Source organism: Ziziphus jujuba, chromosome 4 (genome assembly GCF_031755915.1).
Source record: "Ziziphus jujuba cultivar Dongzao chromosome 4, ASM3175591v1".
Classification (NCBI taxonomy): Eukaryota; Viridiplantae; Streptophyta; class Magnoliopsida; order Rosales; family Rhamnaceae; genus Ziziphus; species Ziziphus jujuba.
In genome coordinates, this window is record NC_083382.1 from 1,580,904 (window position 1) to 1,605,684 (window position 24,781).

Genomic DNA, 24,781 nt, shown 5'->3' on the forward strand with positions numbered 1-24,781 from the left:
GGAAGTAAGTCATCTATTGCAACAATGCCATTCACAGCCAAGTATTCAACCAATATGCATTATACCACAAAGAAAAACAGAATGCTACTATCATAGTTCCTACCACATCAAAAAAATGAAAAGGATTTGACATTTGAGGCCAACCAAAATTATGAACAACAATATGCAAGTAACATAGTTCTCTGCTACATCAAAGAAGAAGAATAATTTAGGTTTTGGGATCAATCCGACTGAGGAAAGGAATGCACGAAGAACCTAATGTGCTATACAATCATACAGTCAATTGAACATGGTCCTCCAAGAAAATTCAAATTGTTCATGCATCCATCATTCCCAATTTCAGCACAAGTTCTATTAGAACAATTAATCTTGGACTACAAACTTAACCAGCATACATTACAAAAGCAGCACAAGATTATATAATAACTTAATATCTTAATAGATAATATATATGTGTGTGAGAGAGGAGAAAGCAATTACAACTTAAACGACAAATACAGACCACAGCGTTCATAGTTTTAGTTATTTATCATCAAATCCACAATCAAGAGTCACAAAGTTCCATCATCCCTACTTTGACATCATATTAAAATTTTTCCATCATCTTTCACATTATATAAACACAATTACCGATTCATTCATGCCCTGGTCTCGGTCTCTTTCGCAGTCGCCGGAGCGGGAACAGACTCAGACTCAGCCGCCGGAACCTTGACGTACCCAATCTTCTTAGGGCTGAGGTCCTCCTCCTCGTCAGTATCATCCCCGTACGGAGACGAAGATCGATAATCAAACCGATTCCAGAACAGCGACGAAGCCAAATACATGGTGGCGGCGACGAGAGCTCCACTCCCGACGCCGAAGAGCAGAGCCACGACGACGCTGAGAATGTCCTTGGTGCGATCGCGGAGTGAGCTGAGGTCGTACGACGTCGTCGAGGAGGAAGTCACGGGAAGAAGGGGAAGACGAAGAGGGCGTCGCTGGAAGCGAGACTCATCGAGTTCTTCCTCCTCGATCAAAACGGCGTCGTTGAGAGGGCGGATCTCGGTGAAAACGGTGACGAATCCGGAAGAGGAAGAAGAGGAATGGAACTGGAGAGAGGAGGGCTCTCTGAGAGAGAATGAGTAGGAAGAGACGAAGAAGGTCTTGCAGGGCCTTGCCATGACCGAGAGGACCGAGATCGAGAGGAGGACGATGACGAGGAGGCTGCGTTGACTCGTTGACGACGCCATGTCTGCTTTTGCCGGAAGCGAGAGAGAAAGAGAGAGAGAGTTTTTGATTGCTTTCTTTGTGTTTTCTCTTCCTTGCTTTTTTGCGGTTTGTGGAAATTGGGGAATTTCTGAGGACACCGTAACCCCCAACAAAAAACATCAATATCCGTGGAATATTAAAATGAATAAATAAATAAAAATAAATATGAAAAAGACTTTTGTAATTTTCGAAATATTTTAGTGGTTTTTGTAGTTGCTTTAAAATTCAATATTAATTTTTTGGACTTGAAAAAAAAAATATTTGGGACGAAAAGGGTTATATTTCATTTTATAATTATTCTTTTATAACTTAAATTTAAAATAAAAAGAAAGTTATTATTTTTTGCTTTGAGAAATGTAGTTTTAATGTATTTGTTTCTTGAAACAAAATTGAAAACCTTTTGTCATTTATTTTATATGATTTGATAATTCCTGTCGATTTAACCAAGCATTATTGAACAATCGATATGAAAAATATATATCATTAAAGATAATGTGAAGACCATTTTTTTTGGGGATAAAATATTAAGATCATGTGAAGACTATTTTGTTGTTTGAGATATGAAATGGAAGAGCAATGTAACAAATAATGAAAAAATATAATCTGAAAAAATTAATTCTGAACCAAAAGATTACTAAACTATAAACTTGTTTTTGAAACCAAGATAAGAGAACAGAAAAGAAACATTCACAAATATTATCCAAAATTTGTAAACTTTGTATCCATATCTCAAATTGGTAGGTCTTAAACCATATTAAATACATCTAGAAATACAAGCATATGGATAACAGGAACACTCTGTTAGAGCCACAATATATTCAACAACCATACACAAAAACATTCATGGAAACCCCAAGAAAGAATCTCCTTCTAGCTAGTAAGGCCAAAAACCTCCATCTTGCCTCTTTACAAGGATCTGATTGTACTCTGGCCTTGATGTCTGCATTCGAAATCATTCATTCAACTATTAATAAAGTTGATAAAATTCAGATCATCCAAACTTGTCAGCTAAAAGAAGAAATAAGAACCATCTCTCTTAGAAGAGAACCATATTATAAGTGCGTGTTGCGTGTTGGGATTCGAATCAAGAAGTGTTTATCTTAATCATCAAAATAGTGAAAAACATGCTTAAATAAAATATTCTCAATTATACAAAGCACTTATAGTATGGTTGAAGAAAACATGAACATACAATAACAAACTTAATAAAGAATATTTCAAAACCTACATATCCCAAACGGAGAAAGGTAAGCCTCTTTTTCAGTACTCAGAAAGTAAACCAATTTATAGGAAGAAATTTTGACTTAGAAATTGCTTCAATGGCTACTAAAATTACTGAGATGAATACTCTTATAGTATGCGTGATTACTATTTTTTCTTGTTTTTTATACTTATTGATGACATATTACATTGTCTGAGTTCCCAAACACAATCATGGAATAACTTATAAGAAATTATGGTTAAGAAGAATACTAGCCAATTCTGGTAGATGCTCATTGTTGATGCTCATTTTGCCCATGATGACCAAGTGCTGTTACATGGCTATGATGCAAATCCTACTAAAAGGGAACGACAAACAAAGAAGATCAAACGGACACTGGAAAGAGAATCAGGCAAAATTTTGAGAAGGGAAAATGACCAAAGTTCTTAACTGAAAGCATTTCACATCTTGGATCCTTGTTCCTTTTATACAAAAAAAAAAAGTACCATAAAAGACATGAAGTCCAAACTAACATGTCACTTCTTGAACTTTAGCGCCAGTGCCAGAAGGACTTAGGATAGGATATTTCCATTTAAGACTCGATCATCAACAAACAAGGATTTTTGTTTGATCCTGACTTCCTCTATTGATTTCTTTCCTTTTTTGTAACCAGGGACCTTGGACCAGGTAAGCAGCAGTTACTTTGATGTTGCTTCATCATAGTTTAGTTAAGTTGTGCCAAGGGCCATAGGGTAAGGCTAATATTTTGGGCTACTTCCTGGTGGTAGGGTTGAGCTAGTTATGCTTAGTTCAGATGAATTAGTTACTTGATGTGCACTTGTGCTCTTATGCTTTAGTCAAGTTTAGGGAAAACTACAGGTTCTCTCTCCCAAAGCTTTATACATATAATTCTGAACCGTGAACCACCTATAAGCTACATTGATCATGCTCCTAAAGTATAAATTTGAGGAATATCCCATATGGAATATCCTATATTACTAAGTAAAATTAAGATCAAATACAAATGGAACTACGTTAATTAGACTAAGACTAAAGATAATGGAATCGTTATATAAATGATGAATACTTGATTAGTTGTGAAAGAATGATTATTTTGTATATGTAAAAATCAAGATTCCTAGGAATGACTACATTGTGCAGGATGTTATCCATGGACAAAGCAAGATGGACAAAGAGGAGGAATGGTCAAAGGAAGTTTCTATGTACCACCATCAGGTTACCCATGCTCTATTCTACAAAGTAACAGATAGGTTCAAAAGCAGTATGTTCAAGCTTATTTGATGTTGGAAGCAGCACTAACTAAAAAAGATGAGGGGAAGTTGAGCAGGATGGAATGAATTTTTTCGAGCAAAATAAATGAAAAACACAAAATTTTAATTAAAAAGTCCAAGTGGAAGGAGCTAAGACACACATGATTGAGAAACTTGGTAAAATATTGCTTTCAATAGGATAAAAAGACAGAGAAGAATATATGTTGAGGAACTCAGATAATGTCAAACAATACATATATGATATAACATAATTGAGATAAAGCTTAATCAAAAAAATTAAATTTAGGCTCTACTTGAGGTTCTACCACCTTCATGGAATCAAACTCGAACCAACTATCAAAGCTTAATATGTACGAGCACTACTTTTTTTCCCCTAAAGAAAGCTTCTCTGTAGTTCTATCCAATTCCAACCAAAATAAGATTTCTAAATTCCTAAATTCATTCAAACTAAGGTTCGAAGATTCTCATCCTTTTTGTCCATAGTGTTCTTTGTAACAAGTTCGTCCTCTCTGAATTTTTTCTTCCCAGAGGACTTGGGTATTCTCATATCAAACTTTGCAGACTCTCTCGATCCTCATATTAAATTGTTGGACAGAAAAAAGTACATTTTCATTGCTACCTACCAAACCCAGATTTCAGTTTATTACCAACAAAAAAATAAAAAATAAATAAAAAAAGAAAACCGATTTCAATTTCAATAAATAAAAAAAGAAAACCGATTTCAATTTCCTTCTTGAAGCTTGCTTGTATAATTGTTTAGCTATTATTCAAAGGTCTCAAATCAAATACCCAAACAAGACTTCTTCTTCTTTTTTTTTTCTTTTTTTTTTTCAGGCAATAACTTTGAGGAATCACTACCATTTGACATTGAGAGATCAATACAAAAAACAAAAATAAATAAATAAAATCTTCCATAGCAAGAACAAAACGCAGCATCAAATTAATAAATAAAATAGAAAAAAAAAGTGAAGGAAGAGAAAACGAACCAGATCTTTGAAGATGATAAAGGTGATGATAATGAAGAGAACGCAGAGGATCTCAAATTCAGCCGCTCTGACGAATCCGAAAACCTTGTTGACACCTCTAGTGATTGTTGACTCGGTCTTGCTCCTGCTCCCAGCTCGCCTCGCCATTGCCATCCGCTGAGTTCTTCTCTCTCTCTCTCTCTCTCTCTCTCTCTCCCCCGCGCGCTCTCTCTTTCCGTTTTACAGTTTCACCACCAATCTTACAACACCGTAGGCAAAAAGAAACAACGTGGTTGCTTCCAAACGCAGCCTTAAAGTTTTGTGCCCCCCTTTTTTTTTTTTTAATAACAAATAAATAAATAAAATAACCTTTTTTTTAAATCTATTCTAAGAGTTAAGAGTAAAATTGACCTTTTTTTATAAAAAAAAAATTTTAAAATTTTGTTGTCATGTCTCGAAAGTGTTTCTTCCTACCTTTATTTTATTTCTAAATTATTTAATGATACCAAGAAGATGGGTTTTTTTTTTTTAATTTTATTTTTATTTTTTTTTATTGGGGGTGAAGAAAGATGGGTATTGAGCTGGTTATTGACACCATTCTTATGTTCCTTTAATTTGTGACCTGAAAGACAATTTCCATTGCAAGTCCTGTTTAACCTAGTGGTAAAAAATCATTGTTTATATAAGCAATGATTCCAATTTAAATTTTTACCAAGATAATTTATGAAGAAATCATATGAACACCAATTTTTCTGAAACAAAAACAACCAAAGAGTTCATTTTGGCAGTTCGGAAAATACTTTAACTTACCTTTAATATGTATCTCATTCATTCTACAAATAAGTTAAATTTTTATAAAGTCATACAAAGTCATTTATCTTAAGCCAGAAAGAGAGAAGATCCTCCATAGCTCTTTGTAATTTTTTTTTTTTTTTAAGAAAGTAATCATGTGGGAAAAAAAAAAAAGTTGAATTAGTAGGGGAATAATTAAAAATAGATTATTACAAATTTTTGATTAATCAATAAACTTTTCCAATTGCGGTTTTTGACCGCATGTATAGGTTGACTATTTTTAATTTGATAGTATTATCTGACTTTGCCTCTCCTTTTAGTTCTCTCTTTGGATTAGAATTGATCAGCATCCATACAAAGGTGAATGGTATGTTTGGATTAGTATATTATACATGCAACATTAATTTAGTCTTGGTTTGGTAATATTTAGATTTTAAAATAATCAGCGGTAGTTATGCTAAATAAAAGATCAGCTTCTACTGTGTTAAAAAAAAATCAGTAAATTGTTTAATAACTTATATTAATAAAAATGTTATAAAAATGTAAAAGTTACAAATAAGTATTTAATATCTTATGAAATTTAATTACTGTAAATTTGAAAATTATTAAAATGGACATAAACGTATATAAGTGATTTAAAAATACAATAATTTTTATGTAATTATTTTATGACACTTTTATATTAAAAAATATAATATATATATATATAATATGATATATTTTTGATTTTTTTGGGTCCAAATCTTAATTTTAAAATAAAATATTTAACAACCCAAACTATTTTTTTATCAAGCACCTAAGTGGCAAAAAATACTTTTATAATTGATTATAGGACTACCAGAATCATTACAAAACTAAGCCATAGATATATTAGTAAATGTATAATTGAACAAGATGTTAAAATTTCAGAACATATAATTTTATCATTAGATTCATTACCATTCGGAAATAAAAATTCAAAATTCCATTAAAAATATAATACTAGTTTAAGGTGAGCCTAAGAAAAGGTAAGGCTGTTTCAGAATAAATACTTGCATACTAAATCACAACAAAAATTTCAGGGTTATATGTTTAACATCCAAAACAGCAAGTATCATTGATTAAAAATTAAAACTCAACCAATAACGCCATATAAATCCTACATAAATCATAAATTAATCCACGATTTTACTTTCTTTGATTCTCTTTCAGAATATCACAATCTTGCCTTCAAGATGCATGAATTGAGCCACTACCGGAAAACGACCAGGACTTATCCAAGGTGGCAATATCTTTAGTGTAACTTGATAAGCTTGCCCACAATGTGTAGCATCAGCAACAAATCTAACAACAGAGTAGATGAAATAAACAGTAGCTGCCACACCAATAGGATTGCTAGGCTAGAATGCAATTATGAAAATGAGGATAGCAAAAAACACACCAAAGTAAGTTACTATCTGCCCATTCCTGCCAAGGTTAATAATTAATTTTCTTGGAGGCGAATTTGTTTTGCAATATATTGCAAAGTCTTCGCAATTGTTGTTGAGAAGGTTGTAGGCACCAGTTCCAAAACCATTGTTCAGCTCCTGGCGGGAACGGTTCGTAACAGTGTTGGGCTGATTAGTAGAGCCAAGGGTACAAGTACCACCTAGAAATTTGGCGATAAAGAAAGCAAGACTAACACCATATTTATAGAGATAGAGTTCATCACCACTAAGAAAACTGTCTAGGCTGCAATATTCTACACGACTTTCCATTGCGGAGCTAGTGCTTATGGGAATGTCTGATGAATGGGATGAAGCTAAACTGGGTAAAATAGGGTCTCCTCCACGGACGAGGTGGATCACTTCTCTGTCACTATCACCGACATATATACCTGGCCAAGTCACATGAATAGCAGGCAGAATAAGCTAACACCATGGTGGCCAAATTCACCATGACATATATAATTTTATAAAGTTAGTATATGTTGATATGATCACGACTGTATAATTTTTCTACTCTAAGAGAAGGAATTAGGATTCTCATCCTATCATAAATATAATTTGTCAAAAAGTAAATGAGATTAAACTGATGTATAAGTGAAAACCTTCTTAAAATGCTGTTAAATTGATTACCACTCTTCCAAAACTTAAATTGTTTGAATATATATACATATATATATATATATATATCAATCATCGTATTTATGTTATTGAATTACAAATAGAGATATTGAAAAGATATATATGAACATAAACTCTGCTTATGTACAACAAACATTTTTTTTTCAAAACTTGGTAAAGTAGTCTAGTTTCTACTTGTCAAATATTACTATCAGATTCTGTTCAAACACTTCCTACACTTGAGGGGAAGGAAATAGCTGCTTCAGGGAAAAGACAAAGCATATGTGTAAGTACAAATACACACACACACACACACACACACACACACACACACACACACACACACACATATATATATATATATATAAATTAATTACCTAATCCTAATTGATTCTCTAAAAGCAATTCTATACTCCAAATAATAGGCCGATTTCTTATTCAATAAAGTTCAAAACTACATAATATTCCTAATTACTAACTTAGAGGTTTTTCATGCAATCATGAACACAAGTGAAACAGAGACAGTCAATTATGCAAATTATATATGTAGCTAAAAACAAGTTTTTTTCTTTCTTTTCTTTTGTTTTTTGGCCTTTTTCTTTTCAGTAATGGAAAGAGAAATGAAAGGAAGATGTTACAACAGAGATTGTAAAAAAATGCCATTTAGAGCCTAGTATTCAACCAAGCTATATGCATTGTATAAGACACAACAAACATAGAAAATATTAGCAAAGCAAATGATCGCTATTGACAATTTTTTTTTTTTTAAATTGTTATATAAATCACAAGAAGCAACCTTGCATAAACATGAAAAATAAGTATTAGTTAAAGAAATAAGAAGAAAAAGAACAAATAAATTAAAAAGAATGTAGTTCTTTGCCAAAGTATGATGTAATGTTAATCTCAGTTGTCCCTGAATTTAATGAGACTAACAATTTAGGATAGTCAACTTACTAAGCCACAACCTTAAAACAACCAAAGTGGATTCTTAAGGCCCTGTTTGGTTTGTGACAAATTAATTTGCAAATTTGAGATGAAAGTGTTTTCATCAAAATATATAGATGTTTTTCCACATTTTATCGGGAATTAGTTTGACATTTTTATTTAAATGGCAGTCTGGCCCTCCTTTTCAACATTTCCAACTACTAATATAAACTTAGAAAGAAATAATAATTCTGTGGAAACTATTTTTTAGTAAATGGATTTCTTAAAACTTTATCATGGTTCAAGTACTTGAGTTAGATAAAAGATAATGATATATAGTTAAAAGAATTGGGTTTTCGGTGTCAAAATAAAATCACAATAATAAAGAAAAAATACACATAAGTTAGAATCCATGTTAAATACCATAATTTCAGCATAAGAAGAAAGAAATACAGAGATAAAGAAGATCATCACCATGATGGGCATAGGTACTGTTGGAGTTGCGCCTCCAAGTGTAGATGTGATCTCCAGGCATCAGCTGCTTTTTATGTATTTTGTTCGAAATCAGCCTCTAGATATTGAACGTCTAATGTTTTAGTAAGTAATTTTATTTCATAAATAAAAAAAAAGAACAAATTTCATCATTTATAGTTCTTCAATTTTGTGTTTAATTTGAAGAAATATATATTTGTTCCCTTTTGTTAGTAGTCCACTTGCATATTTTACTATAAACAATACTTATAAGAGAGAGAGAGAGAGAGAGGGAAAAAAAAAAAAACAAAAACAAACAAACAAACTTATCTAAGTTCTCATTTGGCATAGTTTTTGCTTTATCAAAAGTGCTTGTTAAAAATCTATTTTCAATTGATTTTGGATAAAAGCTTTTAAAAGTTTTGAAGATATGAAATACTTTCAAAAAATTATCTAAATATTTTTAGAAGCAATTTTTGAGCTTTAAAAGCCAGAAGTGACTTCTCACAAGCATTGTGAAATAGGACTTAAGTATCACTAAATTTATTTGCCGATTATTTATTTTGTTTCTACATAAATAATAATAATAATAATAATAATGCTGAAAATATTACATTTTGTAATATTGCTAGGTAGAAAAGTATGATACATGCTAGAATCCAGACCACTCGAGGAGTCTCGGACAGCAGTTGAAGAGGCTCAGACCACGTTCGTACTGTTAACAGCAACTGAATATTGAAATGAGTCATCAGCAATATTATGAACAGGTCAATTAAGGATTGAATAGGTCTGAAGCCCGACGCAGCAGAAGACATTTTCTTATCAACATCAGGCAATGTCTCTACTCGATCCACGTTAATAACATTAGGACGGGCTCCGATATCAGAACCAAATCTATAAATACAGTATAAGCCAAAACATATGGCAGCCACACCAGTAAAATTTGCAGCTGTGCTTTGCTGCAGAAAAAGAAAGAACGTGACGGTAACAGCCGAGAAAAATGCTGCAGCTTGCCAACTTCTGCTGAAATTTATGTTATCTATCACTAGCAAGCCTGTTTTGCAATAAATTGCAAAGTCTTTACCATTGTTTATGAAACGGTAGTGGCTATTGGAGTCATTGCTAGTAAGGAAATTAAGTGCACGGTCCAGCACAGCCTCAGGTCGGTCAGCAAGCGCAAGAGTTGTACCTCCTCCGGGTTTTGCGAGGATGAGAGCTGGATTAACACCATATTCAAAGAGGTAGAGATGATCTGCACCAGAACGGAAACAATCTATGCAGGAAGAGACCACACCATGAACAATTGATCGATCACGGTTTATGCAATTTTGACATGCACCATGATGATCGTCTATGAAATGGATCACGCATTCATCATCCAAATATATTCCTGAAGTCATATATATCAGGAAAATTATTAAGTAAATATCATGGTGGTGAAGAACTCAGATTCTCATTGATAAGAAAGGAAAAAAGAAAAGTCTGTGAAGCACAAAAGTACGGTCAGGCATGAATTCAAAAGAAATGGAGAAGAAGAGGAAGGTTACCGTGGTCTTTTGCATTGGCTCGTGTCCATGTGTAGATGTGATCTCCATGCCGCAGGTTTTCTTTCTTTGTTTCCTTGAGAAGCACCTTCCAGATCTTGTTCTGCAGTTCATTCATCTTACAACTGGGATATGTTTCTCTCTCTGCTCTTCAAATTTGTGTTTTAGAAAATGGGAATTTAATTCAACCGCAATAGAGATGCAATGCCAATACTGAATGCCCTAGTAACCAGTACATGGGGTTAATAAAGGGCTTGGACAGTAATGCAGAAAGGATTGAATTGGCTGACAGAAGGGTAAGTCCATATTTATGGCAGCACCTACTACAGCAAATACAAGATTTTATAGCATACGGTTATAGCATTTAAAAAAATGCAATTACTAATATGAAACATTTAGAATTGATATTAAAATGAATTACTATATAAGAAAATCATAATATAATGATATTTATTTTAGTATCAATTTAATCCAAAATGTCACAAATTAAATAATTAGTAATTAAGGTGAATAAGTCGTAAAAAAATACAAATGAGTCCACAATTCAACCAAAAAAAAAAAAGGGCCCATACTAATTTTAAAATTTCATAAACGATAATAATTCATCTCTTGATTGATTTATACATGAAACAAGAAATTAAGATGAAGTAATATCACTAAGAAGGAAAATAAAATGAGTAAAAAGATATATGGAATAAATAGTAAATATTCATACATTTAGTTTGTAATTCGAATCCTAATGAGAAAACATAAGACCATATATACATTATTCATATTCTTTGTCACAAGCACTCTACATATTTTACCTCTACCTCAACATTTTCTCCATAAATTTCATTTTCACTTTGTCTATATATTCATCAATCCTTTAATTTTCCTCTTTTCTTTTTTTAATGTGTTCATTAACCCTTCAGTTACATAGTATTTATGTCATTTTTATGAGTGTCATTGATTATTAAATGTCATTAAAAATATTATTTTGTAACATTTTTAAGTATCATTGGATTATAATTTTAAAAATAAAATTTTTCTTTTTGATATTGTTACTTGTATAAAAAGAAAGATAATAGCAATTGAAGTTGTTAGTTATCCAAAAAATGAAAATAAAAATTGTTATTTTTTTAAAAATTCTTTCCTATTTAAATAATATAAAAATATCATGCCATGATTAGATTAATTCAAAAAATAATTTTGGATTAAAAATGAAATTAGTTTGAAGGGATATATATATATATATATATTATTAAATTATCTTCCAATTAAAGTCATTAGTTATCTTTCAAAAAAATTAAAATTGTTACTTTTTTTTTCAAAATTATTTCCTATTTAAAGAAGAAAAAAATTTCATACCATTTTTTTATCCCCCCCAACCCTTCTCTCCATTCTTAGAAAGTTTGAACAAAATCCCATACTGTCTTAAGTATAATGGCTAAATAGAGGATAATAGCGCTGGAGAGAGAATGGCAAGGCATCACATAACATGAACGTTATAGTGTGAGTATTTAGGTGGATGGTTTTAATTATGTAGATTTAAAAGTAGCTGACATGACAATTTTAACTCATATTTGATCACGAGTTGGAATTGAAATCCTAATTAGGTAAATAAGGGACAATAACAGTGGAGAGAAAGTGACAGGCCATTACATAACGTGAACATAATGCTGTGAGCATTAGGTGGATAGTTTTAACTACGTGGATTTAAAAATAACTGACATGACAATTTTTAATTGGCCGAGTCTACGTGGTAGGATAAGCTAAATTAAATTTATTAAATGATCTCTCCTAGGCTTATTAAATTATTTATTTTTTGTGCTTGTGTAGATGTGATCTCCAGGCTGCAGGTTTTCCTTCTTGGTTTCCTTGAGAAGCACCTTCCAGAGCTTGTTCTGCAGTTCGCTCATCTTTAGAACTGGTATATGTTTCTCTCTCTGCTCTTCAAATTTGTGTTTTAGAAAATGGGAAATTGATTCAAGCCCACTAGAGATGCTCCAATACTGAATGAATAACCCGTACATGGGGACAATAAAGGGCTTGGACAGTAATGCAGAAAGCACTGTAAGGGCTCACGGGAGGGACGGTTGTCACATTCTTCAACAAATAATTATGGCAGCATTTTCTATATGTCAACAAACAATTATGACAGCATTTTCTATATTCTTCAACAAATAATTATGGCAACATTTTCTATATTCAACAAATAATTATTGCAGCAGCACTTGTTAGACATATATATATATAAATATTGAAGGATTGGCCAACAGAAGGAAATATGAAAGGACTAGATTGGCTGACAGAAGGGTAAGTCCATATTTCTATATTCTTCAAGAAATAATTATGGCCACGTTTTCTATATTCAACAAATAATTATGGCTGGCGTCGACATTTGCTTGACCTGTATAAATATTGTATGGATTTGACATAACCATTAACTCCCTTATAAATTTTTTTTTTTTTTTTTTGTCAAATGATATTTTTGGATGGAATGGAACAAATTTAAGCCCCATGAAAAACCCGTGGTATACAGGTTGATTATTCTTTGGTTTTGGACTGAAATTGATCAAAATTAGACTTGGATTCCCCTTGCCCGTTACCGGACGATTGTACCACCACTGGAATGGCTGAAAACAGCAGTCAAAAAAGGATTTTCCAGTCGGATCTAAACCGGGTTGCGCAACATGCCTCACAGCAAACGGGCCAACATGCAAAACCGGCTGCTTCAGGAAGAAAACAAAATGACATCGTTTTTGGCTTGCTTGATGTCATCATGATGACATCAACATAACATCAGACGATAAGGTGGTGCTGACATCAACATGTTAACACCAGCATGATGTATTCGACTGATGTCAACATGATGTCAAAACGATGTGTTAGCGATCATTCTACTTATGTGACATCGCATGATATATGTGCTGATACGAGGATGATGAAGTCAGCATAGCCAATGCTATGCTTCCACTCACAGCACATAATTTTATTGAAGGAAACAAAGATAAAATAGCACCCGGACATATCATCAACATGGTGTTTTATTAGAAGCACCTATGAAAAAGTGGCTCCACCTTAAGAAATTCAATACAAGGACAAACTAATGTTCCCCACTCCTCACATGTAGATTTGCGATAATAGTAGATAAGGCAGGTCTTATATGTGCAGAACAATAAATTACCAAAAATGGGAGTAAAAATTTTGAATACAACACAGATAGACAACCAGATCAAATACATGGTAAATTATAAATCTATCCTAAAAGATTAAGATGATAGGAACTGAGGCTAATTGTAAATATCAAGTTAACATGGACATTAATACACATATAATACTGAAAATTGAGAGATTTAAAAGTGGACCAGCCTTGTAAATCTAATCAACAAAAAACATCTAACAATCCCCTCACATATAGGCATGCTCAATAACCAGAAATAAAGTGGAGCTGACGTGCTGACAATAGATAAAGACTTGAACAGAAGACCAAGCAGATAACTTTAAATTCTAATACGACATTAAGTTGCCACCAGCGTCCTAAAGTTTAAAATTTTAAGAAAAATGACCCAACCATATAAACTAAGCCAGCATAAACACACAAATAGAATAACAGTAAACTAAAATCCAAATCAGGAGACCATTTGTAACATGCAACAATAAAAACAGTTGGGCAGCTACGCATGGGAACCGTCATCCACAAAATGTCCTCCTTACTAACCAATTGATGAAATTTTGTCCTGAAGGGGATGATTCACTTGGAAGGTTCTTCAAGGAGCATTCCCAGAAAATTAGTGGAACAAAATAAAACCTGCATTATATGCATCACAAGGTATAAACATGAACAGTAGAAGAATTTGCAGCGCATGTCTGAAGTAATCATGTGATTTTTATATTTTACTTTTGATAAAAGCATGAAATCCTGTGATATAAACTTCCATGGATTTCTGAGCATTACTCTAGTGATCATAACTGAGTTCCAATCGTTAGATTAGAGACCATCCTTGCTTTTTTCAATAACCTTGCAGCATAAGGATCCATGATCTATAGGGGGACCTCCAGAGCTATTTGAGTAAAAAGGCAATATTTTTCTTTTTAGTGTTAGTCACTCCTAAACCCTCTTTGGAATATTTTCACATACTACTTCCCAGGAAACCAAATACCCTTTAAAACCATCCCTACTGCCATCCCACAAAAATTCTCATCAATCTTTTAAGTTCCATCAAGCCACTGCTAGAACTCTAAAAGGAGATTAGAAATTAAAAAAAGTAGAAAAATGCCAGAGATCACGTCACTTTCAACAGAAGTTACTACATTTGAAATCTTCCAGCAACAATTAGGTTTAATAGTACTATAAAATGTTCATGATGATGTGAGTTCTCAAATATGTGAATACCCTGAACCAAAAAAAGTTGCATCACCTGATGCTCCGGGCAATTCATATACTTGTAGATAACGAAGACAAATGGTATTACGTTATAATATTAACTTACCTGTAGGTTGCATTATCAGTTCCAGGTCTCCATCTCTTAAAGTGGTTTCTTTATTTGGGAACCGATGAACTTCCTCCTTTGAGCCAAGGTTTTTGTTAATAAAGGTACTATATTTTGAGCAATCCCGAACTAGAACTTCGCACGAAGAACTAGAAGATTTAGCCTGTAAGGGGTTAATGGAAGTCATTACATTCACAGATATTTCTGCATGGACCAGAGATACTCCTTTGTCTTTTGTAATAATTATGTGACAACCCACAAGGGAGGTCATATAAGTATACTAAGTCAACTGCCACCCTATAAATTTTATGCAACTTTAAACACAGAAGAAGAAATAACCATTGAGAAACAATAGTTAAGTTACCATCAATCTGAAAAACTTAAGCTAAAAGAAAATTTAATCTGAAAAACTTGAGCTAAAAGGAAAATTATTAAACTATGTATACTAAGGAAATGCAATACACGCTTAACACTTTCTTTCATGGATAGGTCCATCAATAGAAAGACAAAAAGTGAGATCTTATCCATGCAGAACAATAAATTATCAAGTATAGGTGTTACCAGGAACTGACACAAGATTAGATAGCCAACTAGAGCTCTCACCATGTTAAGCTATTATCAACTCTGAAAGCTTTAACCAATAACAAGCATACCAAACTTGTATAGCAAGTCAACACAACAGACAACAGATTTTCCAAATGGGTCATAAAGCATATACTTGGATCCATCCTCTGCAATTTGTAATTCTAAATTATTCAAGTCCCTATTAGCTTTTACGTAGATAGGTCCCATATTCAGTTTCCTGCTAAGTTTTGAATGGTATAACTTACTGCTTTGCATGCAACATGTAGTCACTTGAATCAGCAGACCTTAAAATAATGATGATATTGACCATTATATGAACAACGAGTCAATGACAGTCACAACCTTAGGAATTCTATGATTTAATTTAAGTCGGTACTCATTCCTTAAGCATATTCAAGAAATTCATTTACTCAGAAGAATAAACTTCATGAAAAGGTATGTAAAAAAAAAAAAAAACATTGCTAGTTCCTGCCTTTCCTTCGTATAATAAACAATTACATAAAGAATTCAATATTATATATATATATATATACACATATATACACACACACACACAAACACACACAAAATGAGAATCAATTACAATCAATGACAATCTGTTTTGAACCAAGTAGTGAGCACCAAGCATATATGTATTCATAGATAAGTAACTACAACTATAAAATGGAGGGCATTTTACAAGAAATGCATAAGGTGAGTACCTTTCCGACCCACTTTGTACAACCCCCTTTGAAATATATAGTACTCATATTCACCTATCATATGATGCACACCTTGTTAAACAGCAGTAAACGATATCTAACAATCACAAAAATAAAATAGAATAATTCATTTCAAATATATGAATTCAAAAGATAAAAACCAGTACACATATAAATCAACTACACACAATGGAAGAATTATGCATGTTTATAGATGCATTAAGCTCCAAAATTGAAATAAGTAGAAGGATGTTAGAGTTAACTAACATTTTACCAACACATTCCCATAGATAAAAAATGTGAGTAAAATATTTTACCAGCATTCAATAAATAACTAAAAGGTTTACAAGAATTAGTATGCTAAAAAAGTAAAGTAGAAAAAAAAAAAATAAAGAAGAAGCTAAATATAGGTGAGCTTACTTAAACTCTTTCTTCAACTAAAAGGAAAATATGTTGCTGAGGTTCATGAATTAGAAAATGATCTGCACCATAAGGAACTATATACAAAACTTGTAAAGGGTGACATGAGAGAAAGAGAGAGAGGATCGAGCAATCTGCAAGAACAGTTGAGATAGAAAGGTACGCAGAAAGTAACTTTGGCCATATATTACAGTCACAGACTAACAAAAGAAGTTCACATTCTCTAGTCAGTCTCCAGGTTCCGTCGAGCAAATACAAGAAGTATTTAAAGAAACAAGCTTTGGAGATATTTGCAGTTCAAAAAGGATATCATTTTTACAGTTCTAAGAGGATATCATCAGAGTTCATGATAAGCTGCTGTGTAATCACCCACTTATAACAATTTCCAACAGAATAGTTCATCCTTATGGCTCTAAGAATGAAAATATCCTTAAGGAACTATAAATTATAACTCCTCTAGAGAGTACTAGAATATGTAAAGGCGGCCAATTGCCCATGGTGATGATACTTGTTAGGGAGTTCTTTTATGCATGCTTTCCCCTAAGAAAAGCTTCTGAGCAAGACATGCCCTCCTAGGGTGGGCGTCAACCACATACCTAGTCTTTGATTTACACGCAGCCTTTGCAAGTCCATAAAACTTGCATAGAATATTAACAACGACTACTCAATCTAATAGCATGGTTAAGAGTATGATCAAGACTTTCAAACAGGCAATGGCCAGTGGTGATCCCATATTGTTTCCTACGTAGGGGAAATGCTGCAGTTGCAATACAGAAACAGATTACAAAGACCTATCCTTCTTTTTTTTTTTTTTTTTTTTTTAAGGAAAAGAAAAATTACTCATGCTTAAATAAGACATATAAAGATCCTTTTTTTGCTATTATTAAGGCACAAGAGCTCATTTTTCCATGGTACAATGCTGACAAACTACACATAAGCTGAACACGCTAAAACCAAATGACATTTTAGGGAAAGAAAAGAAAAAACAGAAGCAAATAGTAAAATCCAAGAAACTGGGTACGAAAGAGCTCACTGTTGTTCTAGTATGTAATTTCCTAAGCCAGGGTCAGATAATTTTCTTGTTGACAGATAAAAAAAACAGGTATTGTGAAATTTCCATAGAATAAGCACAGTAAAATGTGAAAGGATAAAAGCCCACCATATTACAACACAGCACTAACCTGAAGGCGGGTCAACAGGAAAAAGACCCAGACCATGTTTTCGTTGGAGATGGAAAAATAGACTGCCTGAGATCAGTGCTGGAATGATTGTACCTCCCATGTCCCAACCATTTAAGAGGATAGGCTTTGTATCTCTTTGGCTTTTCAAACTCACAACGAAAATTACCTCAACTTAAAAAAACATAATAATAATTAAAAGAGAAAGGGGGGAAAAAAATAGACCCTCAATCATTTATTATCTCTGAACAAGTTCTTTATTATTCATATTATCAGTTCAATTTTAAGATACATTTCTTAATTTTAGTCCTACTTAGAAATATGAAATCATAAAGGACATTTTTTAACAATGTTTAACATTTATTTGTTTGGTAAACGTATGTTTTGCATCTATTTCTATTACATTATTTTTACTTTTAAATCTCATTTTGCTTTTAAAACTTCTTATATTCCCATTTAATTATTTATAAATTATACTTATGCCTGAATGGAGCAAATGAAAACTAAATGCAGAGACCAACTAAATGCAGCAAATGAAAACTCCTAGCATAAGTAGCAAAAGGGGTCCTCAAAAGCAGGCTTTTTTTTCATCTAAAGATTTCAAGAGGCGTAAAGCAAAAACATCCAGCGTGTTTTGCATTAAGTTATTTCATAAAGCCACAATCACAATTGTGGGGGAAGTAAGTCATCTATTGCAACAATGCCATTAACAGCCAAGTATTCAACCAATATGCATTATACCACAACAAAAAAAAAAAAAAAAAAAAAAAAAGAAGGAAAGAATGCAACTATCATTATTCCAACCACATCAAAAAGCCAACCAAAATTATGAACAACAATATGCTAGTAAAATAGTTCTCTGCTACATCAAAGGAGAGGAATAATTTGGATTTTGGGATCAATCCAAATGAGGAAAAGAATGCACGAAGAACCTAATAGTGCTATACAATTATACAGGCAATTGAACACGGTCCTCCAAGAAAATTAAAATTGTTCATGCATCCATCATTTCCAATTTCAGCACAATTTCCATTAGAATAATTAATCTTGGATTACAAACTTATAATAGATAATTCTACAACAAACCAAACACGTAGAAGCATACATTACAAAAGCAGCACAAGATTATATAATAACTTAATATATAAATATACATATGTGTGAGAGAGGAGAAAGCAATTACAACTTAAACGACAAATACAGACCACAACGTTCAAAGTTTTAGTTATTTATCATCAAATCCACAATCAAGAGTCACAAAGTTCCATCATCGCTACTTTGGCACCATATTAAAATTTTACATCATCTTTCGCATTATACAAAGACATTTGCCAATTCAATCATGCCCCGGTCTCGGTCTCTTACGTTGTCGCCGGAGCAGGAACAGACTCAGACTCAGCCGCCAGAATCTTGACGTACCCAATCTTCTTAGGGCTGAGGTCCTCCTCCTCGTCACTATCATCCCCGTACGGAGACGAAGATCGATAATCATTCCAGAACAGCGACGAAGCCAAAAACATGGTGGCGGCGACGAGAGCTCCACTCCCGACGCCGAAGAGCAGAGCCACGACGACGCTGAGAATGTCCTTGGTGCGATCGCGGAGAGAGCTGAGGTCGTACGACGTCGTCAAGGAGGAAGTCATGGGAAGAAGGGGAAGACGGAGAGGGCGTCGCTGGAAGCGAGACTCATCGAGTTCTTCCTCTTCGATCAAAACGGCGTCGTTGAGCGGGCGGATCTCGTGAAAAGGGTGACGAATCCGGAAGAGGAAGAAGAGGAATGGAATTGGAGAGAGAAGGGCTCTCTGAGAGAGAATGAGTAGGAGGAGAGGAAGAAGGTCTTGCAGGGCCTTGCGGTGACAGAGAGGACCGAGATCGAGAGGAGGGCGATGACGAGGAGGCTGCGTTGACTCGTTGACGACGCCATGGCTGCTTTTGCCGGCAGCGAGAGAGAGAGAGAGAGAGAGAGAGATTTTGATTGCTTCCTTTGTGTTTTTCTCGGTCTTGCTTTTTTGCTGTTTGTGGGAGAAATTGGGGAATTTCTGAGGACACTGTAACTCCCAGCAAAAAACATCAATATCCGTGGAATATTATAATGAACAAATAAATAAAAATAAAAACAAAAAAAAAAGAGCTTTTTTTTTCTTTTTTTTTTTTATACAGACTTTTGTAATTTTCGAAATATTTTTGTGGTTTTTGTAGTTCCTTTAAAATTCAAAATTAATTTTTGGACTTGAAAAAACTATCTGGGAAGGAAAGGGTTATATCTTATTTTATAATTATTCTTTTTATATATTAAATTTAAAATAAGGGAAAAGTAGTTTTTATTTTTGCTTAAATGTTGTTTTGAAATATTTGTTTCTTGAAACAAAATTGAACATCAATTGTCATTTATTTTATATGATTTGATAATTCGTGGCGATTTAACAAAGTATTATCAAACCATCGATTGGATAATATGATATGAAAAATATATATTATCATTAAAGATAATGTGAAGACCTTTTTTTTTTATATATATAAATATTAAGATCATGCGAAAACGATTTTGTTGTTTGACAGATGAAATGGAAAAGCCATGTTAACCACCTATTCTATCTACCACTTGTTTATCAATCGATGTAACAAATAATGAAATATATAGTCTGAAAAAATTAATTTTGAACTACCAAACTATAAACTTGTTTCTGAAACCAAGAGAACAGAATAGAAACATTCACAGATATTATCCAAATTTTGTAAACTTTGTATCCATATTTCAAAATGTAAGTGTTAAATTATATAATTACATCTAGAAATACAAGCATGTGGATAACAGGAATCACTGTTAGAGCCACAATATATTCAATAACCATACACAAAAATATTCATGGAAACCCCAAGAAAGAATCTCCTTCTGGCTAGTAAGGCCAAAAACCTCCATCTTGCCTCTTTACAAGGATCTGATTGTACTCTGGCCTTGATGTCTGCATACGAAATCATTCATTCAACTGTTAATAAAGTTGATAAAATTCAGAGTATCCAAACTTGTCATCTAAAAGAAGGAATAAGAACCATTCCTCTTAGAAGAGAACCATATTACAAGTGCGTGTTTGGATTTGAATCAAGAAGTTTTTATCTTAATCATCAAAATAGTGAGAAACATGCTTAAATAAAATATTCTCAACTATACAAAGCACTTATAATATGGTCGAAGAAAACACGAACACATGATAACAAACTTAATAAAGAATTTTTCAAAGCATACATATCCAAAACAGAGAAAGGTAAGCCCCTTTTTCGGTACTCACAAAGTAAACCAATTTACAGGAAGAAATTTTGACTTAGAAATTGCCTCAATGCCTACTGAAATTGCTTCAATGCCTACCAAAATTACCGAGACAAAAACTTACAGTACACATGATTACTATTTTTTCTTGTTTTTTATACTTATTGATGACACATTACATTTTCTGTGTTCCCAAACACAATCATGGAATAACTTGTAAGAAATTATGGTTGAGAAAAATACTAGCCAATGCTCGTAGATACTCATTGTTGATGCTCATTTTGCCCATGATGACAAAGTATTATTACATGGCTATGATGCAAAGCCTACTAAAAGGGAACGACCAAATGAGAAGATCAAACGGACACTGGAGTAAGAATCAAGCAAAGGTTTGAGAAAGAGGGAAAATAACCAAGGTTCTTAACTGAAACCATTTCGCATCTTGGATCCTTGTTCCTCTTATACAAAAAGAGTACCATAAAAAACAAGAAGTCCAGTCTAAGATGTCACTTCTTGAACTTTAGTGCCAGTGCCAGAAGGACTTAGGATAGGAAATTTCCATTTAAGACTCGATCATCAACAAAAATGATTTTTGTTTGGCCTGACTTCCTCAATTGGTTACTTTTGTTTCTTGTAACCAGGGACCTTGGACCAGGTAAGCAGCTGGTACCTTGATGTTGCTTCGTCATAGTTTAGTTAACTTGTGCCAAGGGCCATAGGATAAGGCTAAGAACAGTTATTTTGGGACTAATTCCTTATGGTTGGGTTGAGCTAGTTATGCTTAATTCAGATGAATTAGTTTTAATGTGCACTTGTGCTCTTATACTTTAGCGCAAACTACAGGTTATGTGGACTCTTTGGCTACCCACTTGCTTAAAATGGCCAGGTCTAGACCCAGTTGTTAGTTAAGCAGCTAGGATTGAACATGCTGTAAAGCAACATGCCAAGTCAGCTTCTTATCTCTCTCAAAGCCGGATACATATATATAATTCTGAACCATGACCCACCTATAAGCTACATTAATCATGCTCCTAAAGTCTAAATTTGAGGAATATCCCATATTACTAAGTAAAATTAAGATCAAATACAAATGGAACTAAGTTAATTAGACTAAGACTAAAGATAATGGGATCATAATATAAATGATGAATACTTAATTAGTTGTGAAAGAATGATTATTTTGTATATGTAGAATCAAGATTCCTAGGAATTACTACATCGTGGAGGATGTTATCCATGCATAAAGCAAGATGGATGAACAGGAAGAACGGTAAAGGGAAGTTTCTATGTACCACCATCAGGTTACCCATGCTCTATTCTACAAAGTAACAGACGGTTCAAAAGCAGTATGTTCAAGCTAATTTGAGGTCGGAAGCAGCCCTAATTGAAAAAGATGAGGAAAGTTGAACATGATGGAATGATTTTTTTTTTTTTTTTTAAAAGGAAAATGAATGAAAAATAACAAAAGTTTAATTGAAAAGTCCGAGTAGGAGTTAAGACACACAGGATTGAGAAACTTGGTAAAATAATGCTTTCAATAGGAGAGAAGAATACATGTTGAGGAACTCAGATAATGTCAGACAAGACATATATGATATAACATAATTGAGATAAAGCTTAATCAAAAAAATTGAATTTAGGCTCTACTTCCAATCACTGAGGTTCTACCACCTTCATGCAATCAAACTCGAACCAACTAAGCTTAATATGTATGAGCACTACTTTTTTTCCCCTAAAGGAAGCTTCTCTGTAGTTCTATCCAATTCCAACCAAAATAAGATTTCTAAATTCCTAAAAACTAAGGTTCCAAGAATCTCATCCTTTTTGTCCATAGTGTTCTTTGTAACAAGTTTGTCCTCTTCGAATTTTTTCTTTCCAGAGGACTTGGGTATTCTCTTTTCAAACTTTGCAGACTCTCTCGATCCTCATATTAAATTGTTGGACAGAAAAAGTACATTTTCATTGCTACCTACCAAACCCAAATTTTAATTTATTACCAGCAAAAAAAAAAAATAAATAAATAAAAAAGAAAACCGATTTCAATTTCCTTCTTGAAGCTTGCTTGTATAATTGTTTAGCTATTATTCAAAGGTCTCAAATCAAATACCCAAAAAAGACTTTTTTCTTTTTTCTTTTTTTCGGGCAACAACTTTGAGGAATCACTACCATTTGACATTGAGAGATCAATACAAAAAACAAAAATAAATAAATAAATAAATAAAATCTTCCATAGCAAGAACCAAAACGCAGCATCAAATTAATAAATAAAAGAGAAAAAAAAAAAAGTGAAGGAATAGAAAACGAACCAGATCTTTGAAGATGATAAAGGTGATGATAATGAAGAGAACGCAGAGGATCTCAAATTCAGCCGCTCTGACGAATCCGAAAACCATGTTGACACCTCTAGTGATTGCTGACTCGTTCTTGTTCCTGCTCCCAGCTCGCCTCGCCATTGCCGTCCGCTGATTTCTTCTCTCTCTCTCTCTCTCTCTCTCGCGCGCGCGCGCTCTCTCTTTACGTTTTACAGTTTCACCACCAATCTTATAACGCCGCAGGAAAAAAGAAATAACGTGGTTGCTTCCAAAAGTTTTGTCCCTGTTTTTTTTTTTAAAACAAATAAATAAATAAAATAACCTCTTTTTTAAATATATTTTAAGAGTTAAGAGTAAAATTTGCCTATTTTTGTTTAAAAAATATTTAAAATTTTGTTGTCATGTCTCGAAAGTGTTTCTTCCTACCTTTATTTTATTTCTAAATTACTTAATGATACCAAGAAGATAGGTTTTTTTTTTTTTTTTTTTTTTTAATTTTAATTTTTTTAATTGGGGTGAAGAAAGATGGGTATTGAGCTAGTTATCGATACCATTCCTATGTTCCTTTCATTCGTGACCTGAAAGACAATTTCCATTGCAAGTTCTGTATAATCTAGTGGTAAAAAAATCATTGTTTATGTAAGCAATGATTCCAATTCAAATTTTTACCAAGATAATTTATGAAGAAATCATATCAACGTCAATTTTTCTGAGACAAAAACAACCGAAGAGTTCGTTTTGGCAGTTTGAAGAATATTTTAACTTATTTTTACTGTATATCTCGTTCATTATACAAATAAATTGAAATTTGATACAGTTATACGAAATTTATCTAAAGCCAGAGAGAGAGAGAGAAGATCCCCTATAGCTCTCTGTAATTTTTTTTTTTTAAAATAATCATGTGGAAAAAAGTTGGATTGATAGGGGGATAATTAAAGATAGATTATAACAATTTTTTGATTAATCAATAAACTTTTCCAGTTGTGGTTTTTGACTGCATGTATAAGTTGACTATTTTTAATTTGATAGTATTATTTGACTTTGCCTCTCTTTTTAGTTCTCTCTGTTCGGATTAGTACATGCAACATTTAGTCTTGGTTTGGTAATATTTAGATTTGAAAATAATCAGCTGTAGTTATGCTAAATAAAGGATCAACTTCTATTATGTTAAAAAAAAATATTAATAACTTATATAAATAAAAATGCCGCAAAATGTAAAAGTTATAAAAAAATATTTGATAACTTGTGAAATTTATTTACTGCAAATTTTAAAATTACTAAAGTGGGCATAAATGTATATAAGTTTTTTTGTTTTTTTTTTCAA

At 32.9% G+C, this 24,781-nt stretch overlaps 4 protein-coding genes and 1 pseudogene across 5 annotated transcripts; all 5 read right to left on the reverse strand.

Annotated features, from left to right (window-relative positions):
* Positions 1–415: 415 nt before the first annotated feature.
* On the reverse strand, positions 416–1,362 carry LOC107415656 (uncharacterized). Its single transcript, XM_016024014.4, has one exon. It carries the CDS (start codon positions 1,227–1,229, stop codon positions 639–641), a length of 591 nt encoding a protein of 196 aa, XP_015879500.2. The 5' UTR covers positions 1,230–1,362; the 3' UTR covers positions 416–638.
* A 498-nt stretch (positions 1,363–1,860) lies between these two features.
* Positions 1,861–4,991, reverse strand: LOC107415672 (uncharacterized). The gene is made up of 2 exons (XM_016024037.4): positions 4,728–4,991; positions 1,861–2,188 (listed from the first exon to the last, which is right to left on the reverse strand). The coding sequence occupies exons 1-2, from the start codon at positions 4,878–4,880 to the stop codon at positions 2,123–2,125; spliced, it is 219 nt and encodes a 72-aa protein (XP_015879523.1). The 5' UTR covers positions 4,881–4,991; the 3' UTR covers positions 1,861–2,122.
* A 1,476-nt stretch (positions 4,992–6,467) lies between these two features.
* Positions 6,468–10,837, reverse strand: LOC107415677 (uncharacterized). Its single transcript, XM_048471383.2, has 4 exons — positions 10,525–10,837; positions 9,592–10,367; positions 8,981–9,077; positions 6,468–7,353 (listed from the first exon to the last, which is right to left on the reverse strand). The coding sequence occupies exons 1-4, from the start codon at positions 10,637–10,639 to the stop codon at positions 6,878–6,880; spliced, it is 1,464 nt and encodes a 487-aa protein (XP_048327340.1). The 5' UTR covers positions 10,640–10,837; the 3' UTR covers positions 6,468–6,877.
* A 2,695-nt stretch (positions 10,838–13,532) lies between these two features.
* Positions 13,533–18,556, reverse strand: LOC125421807 (nibrin homolog). Of its 2 annotated transcripts, none has more exons than XR_007240140.2 (4): positions 16,703–18,556; positions 16,283–16,336; positions 14,997–15,159; positions 13,533–14,314 (listed from the first exon to the last, which is right to left on the reverse strand). XR_007240140.2 is itself a non-coding variant. In XM_048471344.2 (4 exons), exons 1-4 carry the CDS (start codon positions 17,917–17,919, stop codon positions 14,295–14,297), a joined length of 273 nt encoding a protein of 90 aa, XP_048327301.2. In that variant the 5' UTR covers positions 17,920–18,555; the 3' UTR covers positions 13,533–14,294. The 2 variants fall into 2 exon arrangements, 1 of the variants encoding a protein (XP_048327301.2); XM_048471344.2 differs by having other exon boundaries at positions 17,884–18,555.
* A 430-nt stretch (positions 18,557–18,986) lies between these two features.
* Positions 18,987–19,966, reverse strand: LOC125421804 (uncharacterized; annotated as a pseudogene).
* Between the last annotated feature and the right edge of the window lie 4,815 nt (positions 19,967–24,781).